Below are 8,759 nucleotides of genomic sequence, written 5' to 3' on the forward strand. Positions count from 1 at the left end.
TTACTGATGAACAGTCATTACATGTATTGGCTGTATTTATGTTAAATCCATTATTTGCCTCAGTATATTTTCCTTTTTTGTAATTACAGGTTAGCCAAGGCAATGTCCCAGGCGTGGAGAGTGCCTCTCTGGCCATGGACACAGAGGAGGGCGTGGAGGTGGTCTGGAACGAAGTCCTCTTCTCAGACAAGAAAGTCTTCAAAGCACAAGAGGTATTATAACTCATGTGCCCAAAATGTGACATTAATGTGAAAAAACAACAACAAACTGTTTCGGATAAAGGCCTGAAGTTAACGATTATGTTTTTATTTCGACTCAAAAAACTACTTAAAATATGACCGATTATCTGAAATGGCCCCAATGCATTTGCTAATTAAGTAATCAACCGGTACTTTTATTACTTGTTGCTTGAAGCCGGAGGGATGAAGGAAGAAATTCACTTCATAATCTGATGTGAAATTGTCAACCACCTCTGATATTTGTCATCCAGGAGAAAATCAAGGAGATGTTTGAGAACCTGATGCAGGTCGAACACCCCAACATTGTCAAGTTCCATAAATACTGGCTCGACATGAAGGAGAGCCAGGCTCGGGTGAGACCTTTACCCTCAGTCCTTCCTCTTTGTCCCTTTCAATTGTTTGCACACGGCTGGGAATTAATCCTTTCTCCTCTGGGTGTGTACTTGCAGGTTATATTCATCACAGAATACATGTCTTCAGGCAGCCTCAAGCAGTTCCTGAAGAAAACTAAAAAGAATCACAAGACCATGAATGTGAAGGTCAGTGTTTTGTCACACTGTGTGTAGGGAGGGTTTTGCTCAGTCTTGTGGCTGTAGAGAGTACTGCAGTCCAATTGCGAGTCATATCCATATTTCCAGCAGGATTAAAAGTTATGTAACAGGAGGTCGGGCTGGCTCGCTTTGCTCAGACATGTATTTTATACTCATAATGTTTAAAATCTCTCAGGAAATTCTTTCATCTGTCTGCCTCTGTGATCATCTGCAGTATTTTTTTTTTTTTTTTTAATTAATGCAAACCATTAAGTGTATTTATTCGCCCATTGGTTATATGTAACAGATTCCTTGTTATCCTCCGGCCTATATTACATGTATAAATAATACAGCAGAGTTGCATCCCTCTCTCCAACCTCTTATTTGTTTTCCCCGTCGATTCATGTTGTTCCATTACTTTCTATTTTAGGCTTGGAAAAGATGGTGCACCCAGATTCTCTCTGCACTCAGGTACTGACCGATGTTCCTTCTGCACATTATAACACGAGAGATGTGTGTTACTCTAGGCAGAGCATTAATGAAATGGCTTTGACTGTTTGCTTTCAGCTACCTGCACTCTTGTGACCCACCGATAATCCATGGCAACCTGACATGTGACACCATCTTCATCCAGCACAACGGCCTCATCAAGATTGGCTCAGGTCTGCCCCCAACAGGAACTTCTACGCTACTGCAACTACTATTGGCCACTTTTGGGCCGAATCCCAGTGTCCGCCTCAATGCATGACCCGAAAACTCTCACAGGTTTACATGAGAAACAATTGGTAAACGACAGGACATCACACAAAACGAAATAAACTCATTTTATTTGTTCCTTTAATCATGGGGTCTTTTGATACACCGTTTTGTAAATACTTGGGATTGTGCTTGGGAACTGTTTTTTTTCTTGCATTTATTTTTGTTGATAGGATTTTAATGCAGCTTTGCAAAACCAAACTAATATCCAATTTTCTCTTCTTTCTTTTCCAATAGTGTGGCATCGGCTATTTGTTAATGGTAAGAAATACATTATTTTGGAGTGACATTTTAATTTGCATATCCATCCTTCCTCGTTGACTCTCATCTCATGTATCTGTGCTCTCTGGTGTCTCTCATCAGTGTTTCCAGATGCCAGCGTGCAAAGCAAAGGACGACAACACCGCGACGAACAAAGGAATCTTCACTTTTTTGCTCCAGAATATGGATGTAAGTGTGAAAGCCACTTTTTCCCCCCATTATCTGTGAATGTGACTGTGTGACTGTCTCTTCTTATATTCCCCTGTGATGGAGTGGTGACCCGTCCAGGGTGTAAAATGACTTATTCACTAAGTATGATAAAGTCTTACAGAAGATGGATGGATGGATCTCATTTGTTCTCCACTCATCTTTTGACTCAAATGTGTTACGTATTTATGCTAATTATAATAGATAATAAGGAATGTGTCTTAATTATTGGAGTCACAGTGATGATTTGTGCTGGTTAGATTTGTAACATGTTTAACAAATTCATTTGTACAGTAATGAGTCTCAATATTTCACATTAGCTTCTCGGTGATATTGTTGCTGTCGGGATAGGCAATAAAAAGCTTCAATGTTGTCCTGCTGGTGACAGTAGTTGCTTTTCCTTTTTTCCTTTACTCATTCTTCTCTATTACAGACAATTAACTAATGTGTGTTTGAATAAAATAATGAATAGAATATCCCCAAGGCTTTCTGCTTGAAGCTCACTTGGCTCCCTTTTAAAGAGGCACCCCACACTTTGAATACGGTTCTAGATTTACTGAGTTGGCTCAAATGCATTAACCGAATCCCTTGTTGATATTTCTGCGTTTGACTCTCTATTTCTGCTCATGTCCTCCAGCGAGTGAAGACGATTACGCTATAGACATTTTCTCCTTTGGCATCTGTGCTCTGGAGGTGAGAGAACCCGATCTGCAACATTTTCCTTTGAATTGTCTTTGGTCCGTCGTGTTCACAGAATATTTGTACCTCCAGATGGCAGTATTGGAGATTCAAGCCAACGGAGATAGTGCAGTGTCCAAAGAGGCCATATCCAATGCAGGTCACTCTCTGGAAGACCCTCTCATGAGAGTGAGTCTCCAAAATACTTCCTGTCCTCAATATGCAACCACCAAACCATGGATAAAAAGACAAACTGTCCCATATTACTGTATTAACACTCGCCTACACACACCACCTTGCATCTATGTTTATTTCTGAGTAAATACTGGGACTTTGTGCAAGTTGTGTGCGCACGGTTCAATAAATAAAAAAAAAAGAAAGAAGAAGAAGAAGAAGCCAGGAATCGAGTGAGCTTGAACCCAGTGGTGCTGAGTAAACTGGGTCATGCTGTACAGTTGTGCTGGTTATGCATTACACTGAGTGGCCTGTTGCTTTCCGCAGGAGTTCACTCAGTCCTGTTTGTGTCACGAAGCCAAACTTCGTCCGACTGCTCACGACCTCCTGTTCCACCGCGTCCTGTTCGAGGTCCACTCCCTCAAACTGCTCGCCGCCCACTGCCTCATCAACAACCAGTGTGAGTTTCTCACCGTGCGCCAAGATTTTCTCATGAAAATCGCTTACTTTTGTCAGTGCTCTGCGTGATTGTGCGCGCACAATTTAGATGTAACACATTTAATTTTATCCTGAAGTATTAGGCTTGAAATAACGGGGGCCTGGAAAATATGTTTTCCTCTGTTCCATCTGTCATCAAACAATCTGAGAGAGACTTCAAAATTGTTTTCTTAAATGAAACAGGAATAAAATTAGTAGTTTATAATTTGCCTACGTAACCTCTTGTGAGTTCTAATCGATATATATATATATATATTAGAATTTCTAACTGCTTGTTTGTATGTTTTCCAAAATGTTTATTCATTCTAAAACTTGTGTCGCATCTGCAGATTTGCTTCCGGAGAACTGCGTGGAGGAGAAAACCAAATCGTTTGACCCCAACGCCATCATGGCGGAGATCAAACATGAAGATAGACAGGGAGTCCAGCTCAAGTAGGATCAAATAACTACAGCATTTGTCTCCACCATGAACACAACATGACAGTACAACAAGTACGACACTGACCGCTTGTCTGTCCTCCAGGTACTCTCATGTTTCGCCGCTGGAGCTCGACAAGTTTCTGGAGGATGTCAAGTAAGTGGAGTTACTCGTGTTGCGTCGGTGTGATTTACACCGCGAGTTAAGTGCAGTTTAACGTTCAGCTGTTCTGTCTTCAGGAATGGGATTTACCCGTTGATGAACTTTGCCTCGTCTCGGCCTCACCCTGTCCCTCGAGCTCTGTCCTTGTCCCAGGAGCAGGTTGAGACCGTCAAGACACCGACTCCTGAGCCTCAAGAGACAGAGACGAGGAAGGTGAGCCTTTCAGACACAATGTGTGTGTGTTGTTTTGGGTTATAAAATGGGACTCCACACGAGGAAACCAGGCTTCATGATGCTGGGTTAAGTATTGACGGTGAGGCTTGTGTTTACAGTCTGCAAGCAGCAGACTGTAAATGTCATGAACATTGTAAGATTGGGAAGAAAATCCACTGGATCAGTTGTTTACCCACCTGTCATACTGGTGTAACTACATTTTAGGAGGGCCTGTTTACATTTTAGGAGTTGCCACAGCAAGTCATTGCAACTTTCCCTGTGTTCTTTGTTAGTTTGTATGCTAAACGCCCTTCCTGCAGCAGCAGAGTTTATTTAAGCCAGTTCACCATCATGGTGGGGGACTATGGTTTTCTAGCATTTTGTTTATATGATTTATAAGAATGCTTTCAAATTAATTCTGTAGAGCTTGATGCTTACCTTTTTGCATTTACTGTGGTATGAAATTACTAAAATTGTCAGCATATTTTATTTTTTATCATATTAAATCTTCATAAGGTACCACAATATCTTTATTGTGCTGTTATTTTTCTGCACTAACTGGAGTGTGTGTTCGATTCCCAGGTTGTTCAGATGCAGTGTAATTTGGAGTCAAATGAAGAAGGGACCAAAACTCATGTGAGTCAAACAATATTACAGGGAGTATCACCGTTTCCGTCCAAGCTATTTCACTTGGGCTCTTGAATTTTGAGGCACAAAAAGCTTCATGTCAATATGATAGCTTTCAGAGGTGGAACGGCTACTATATATTTTTATATTAACATTTATTTAACCAGGAAGGACCCATTGAGATCGAGATCTCTTTTACAAGGGTGAACATAATTCCCCAAGTATTAGTAGCAGGTACTCCTCTCAATAGATACACATTTATTTTGCAATGTGAATTCAGTTTTTGGTTCAATTTACCTGTATGAAATATTTTCATTTAAATTATACTGATAAGACAACATTCAAGTTTCAAGACAACATTCAAGTTTCAAAATAACACACAAAGTGGGTTTTTTTTGTCAATAATTGTTGATATAAAGTAGTATGGTCTCTGTTCATAGGATAAATATGTTATTAAAAGAACAACTGAAAGATTTGAATGTAAATTTAAATGACCCACACCAATGAATTATTCAAATACAGAGTAAGATGTTACAACCAAAAATAATACATTAATATGGCAACAACATTGTAAATACCTTCATTCATCAATTTAAATTAAGTTTGATTACATTCTGACTTTGTTATCCTCTCCCAGCTGTCCTTGTTTCTGAGGATGGATGACAAACTTCATCGGCAGCTGAGCTGTGACATCCTCCCATGTAAGTCATCCACAGCTCTCATTATTCTTTATTTCTCTTTTTCTTATTTATACCAGAAAAAATATCCAAACTCGACAGACTATCTTCACTTTATCACTTCTCGAAACTATCTAAGATTCTGAGACCTTTTTTTTTTCTTTTCCTAGATACGCTTTAGAAACAGTGCCTGCAAATACTGAAAATTCTGAATGATTTTATTAATTTCTTATAGTTTTGTCCTTCTTTTTGACCATATCTTCTGTGTAACTTTCAGCGGACTCCTCCAAAGACCTTGCCAGTGAACTTGTTCATTACGCCTTCATTAATGAGGTAAATCATGTTAAATTTTCTCCAAAATTAAGGTTAATGGACTATTTTTCTTGCTGTTTTGACTTCTGCTAAAACAGAAAGCGAAAGCCTAAACACAATATTTATTTTTAATGTAGGAGTTACTTTTCAATATTGCAATGCACAAATGACTAAATTATTTTTATGACTTATACGGTCAAATATTTCAGTGATTCTCCATCGTTGTAGATTTCTATTTCAATTAACCTGTGTGTTTCTGTCTCCTTGCGTTTGGCGCTTTGTAGGAGGACAGTGAAAAGGTGGCGGGGTTCCTGGAGGACGCCATCAGCCGACACCGGGTCCGAGCGCTCACCTCCGGGAGTACACAGTGAGGGAGGGTCACGACAGGCCGACTGGCCCAGACAGAGGGGCCTGGGGCATTGACCCACCGCGGTGGAGACGGGGAGAGGGCAGGATCACACAGCCGGGCATCGAGGGAGCGGCGGGAGCTGACCCAGCTGGGGATAACAAGGGGACAAACACAGACGGACGCTGAGACTCGAGAGGCAGTAAATAATCCCAGTGAGAAGGAAGGCAAAAAGGCTGAGCTGAGAGAGAAACCGAAAGCACCTCTGGTTGGAGGACCAGAGACATCACGGCTACGTCCACAAACTCCAAAGAGCAGCGGAAGATTGACAAACTCCCTGCTCAAAGGGCTACCATGCCTTAAGATATCTTGACAACTGAGTTTTTTTTTTTTTCCATAATGCCACTTTCAAGAACAGATATGTTTTACCTTCAAATGCAGCAGCTATGTTATCAAAAGGACATGTTATTGCTAAAAAGCCTTGTTTGCACTCTAATGCCCATCCGTATGTGTGTGATTTCCGTTCATTCATAAACAGTAAATGACTAAAACCTCCCTCTCTTATAGGAATTAGATATTCCGTCCTACATGCACTGTTAATAATCAATCAGTTGACTTATTTATTTTTGTGTATAACTGTGAAGAACAGAAACATTGCACAAGCCTGTGTGTTGTTTATTTCTTTCCTCTGTGTTTCTGGCCTGCAAAATAACACATCTCCACCAAACTTGGGTTAAAGGCTAATTCTCACAGAGCTAAAAACGTCATGTGTAAATGTAGTGACAGACGGTGAGACGATGCCTCTCTCTTTAGCCTGTTGTGCTCTTAAGGGCTTTGCCCTGTGCTCGTGTTCTGAAAGCCAAAGACTTGCAAAGTGCCTGACATGGCAATGTACTTTGGACAAAATTTCCACCCAAAATTACACCAAACCAAACCGCAATTTGGACTTTTTTGGGGGGGGCGGGGGTTGATTTTAGCTTTTAAAGTCAGACACAGGCTATTTTCTCATGAGTTCACAAAGCCAAGCGGCTGTATGCTTGACTTATCAATGAAATCGTCTTAATCCCTGCTACTGCAGTCTGTATAATAATAAAAAACAGCTGCAAAGTGTGTTTAAAAAATTGCAATGTATCAGTTGATAGATTAAAAATATGGTTCCCACATAGATCATGAGAAATGTGTTGGTTAATCGAATGATACAATTTCTATGAAAGAAAATGCGAGAATGTTAATGAGAATTACTGCTGTACTTTCATTTCTTAAACTATCTGGGAATATTTTCTGAAGCTGATTGTTTTTGTAAATACCGAGAGGTCTTCAAAAGGAAAAATCTACCCAACTATTTCATAAATAGTTGACTTTTAATAGAACTATTCATTCGAGTTGAGCTTCTTCGCCTGACACTGTTCCTCATCTACTTATAATAAAAGAAAACCTCTGATGCAAAAGAGAACTATCCTGCTTTGAACTTTTGATTCCCCTCAGACCTGCATGCAATGCAAAGTCACCTGAGACAGCATTTGTATGAACTTTGAAAATAATTGTACCCCCCCACGCAAACATAAAGACAGAACGCAGCATTGCAGTATCACATTTTTCACTCAAGAGCCCAGTCTTGGAAATCTGAAAGAAAACTGTTTGGGTAGATTTCTCCTGAGCAAGACACTAAAAATGAATTTAGGAAAAACAAAAAAAATCGATAGCGTGAATTGTCTGATCACTCCTCAGCAATATAATCTTGTTTGTTGGATTCAATTTGCTCTGCTCTATTTGTTTTCTGGATCTGGAAGGTTGCAGTTTTATAACTGCTGTACAGTCTTGGCTTACAGTATTGGGCTGTGTCGAGCCTATACCAATGAAAGAGGTTCTTTAGGAGAGTCTTCTACTATAGGCTGTGGTGTACATATTTGTTTGTGGCAATACAATGGTTTATTATGGATGTAATTTCAATGCAAAGCAGTGCCACTGTTGCTCTCATTTGATCTTGTAAGCTGCATGTCTTAATCGCCTGCAACCATTCAAAACTTTGCATTTTGCCTTTGTCAGTCACAGCTCAGTTCCTGAGGGAACCTGACCAAGAACATGAATGTGTAGACTGTCCAAACATAAAAAATACTCATATCAGTCTTATTTTGTTTGTTTTTTTTCTTGTGACTCTGTTAAAGGAAACTTGCCTTTGGATGTCTTCAACTTACACTTTTGTTAAATATTGTAGCTACTGCAATTAACTATATGACAATAAACATGATGGAACATGTTTGGTCTGTGTGAAATTATTCAGATACATTCATTTATGCAATTAGAACTGTTCTTGCTCACTACTCAGAGAAATATCCCATGTGTTTTCTGATAGTAATTTATGTGAAGAGAAGAATTGTGACCTATATTTACTTTTCCTCCTCATTTCTGAAAGTAAGCTTTGCCTGCAATCGTTAATATGACAAAGTGAAAAGATTATATGTTCTTGATTTGAAAATGTACAAAATAGAAATTTGATTGCAATGTGTTCATGTTATTGACTTGAAGTGGCTTCTTCTCAAGACTAAAGCAATCAGCGAAGCACAGTAAAGGCCCATAAGGGGCTCATGAGAGTAGAACATGTTAATTGCCAAAGCAAAAAGCAATTACGTTTTTTATTGTTTCAATTGATTCCAGATGTTT

At 39.6% G+C, this 8,759-nt stretch overlaps 1 protein-coding gene across 1 annotated transcript in view; it reads left to right on the forward strand.

Annotated features, from left to right (window-relative positions):
- The window catches only part of nrbp2b (nuclear receptor binding protein 2b), a 35,496-nt gene extending 27,141 nt beyond the window's left edge, over positions 1-8,355 (forward strand). The window contains exons 2-18 of the mRNA XM_080514900.1: positions 90-212; positions 491-592; positions 689-778; positions 1,200-1,240; positions 1,337-1,431; positions 1,763-1,786; positions 1,889-1,975; positions 2,631-2,686; positions 2,765-2,860; positions 3,173-3,305; positions 3,673-3,775; positions 3,867-3,917; positions 4,001-4,136; positions 4,719-4,772; positions 5,401-5,464; positions 5,718-5,773; positions 6,037-8,355. Of these exons, the coding sequence (XP_080371026.1) occupies positions 90-212; positions 491-592; positions 689-778; positions 1,200-1,240; positions 1,337-1,431; positions 1,763-1,786; positions 1,889-1,975; positions 2,631-2,686; positions 2,765-2,860; positions 3,173-3,305; positions 3,673-3,775; positions 3,867-3,917; positions 4,001-4,136; positions 4,719-4,772; positions 5,401-5,464; positions 5,718-5,773; positions 6,037-6,123 (1,398 nt within the window). The 3' untranslated portion in view covers positions 6,124-8,355. The remainder of the gene's footprint in view (positions 1-89; positions 213-490; positions 593-688; positions 779-1,199; positions 1,241-1,336; positions 1,432-1,762; positions 1,787-1,888; positions 1,976-2,630; positions 2,687-2,764; positions 2,861-3,172; positions 3,306-3,672; positions 3,776-3,866; positions 3,918-4,000; positions 4,137-4,718; positions 4,773-5,400; positions 5,465-5,717; positions 5,774-6,036) is intronic.
- Positions 8,356-8,759: the final 404 nt, after the last annotated feature.

This window comes from Blennius ocellaris (assembly GCF_963422515.1).
Source record: "Blennius ocellaris genome assembly, chromosome: 19".
NCBI lineage: Eukaryota > Metazoa > Chordata > Actinopteri > Blenniiformes > Blenniidae > Blennius > Blennius ocellaris.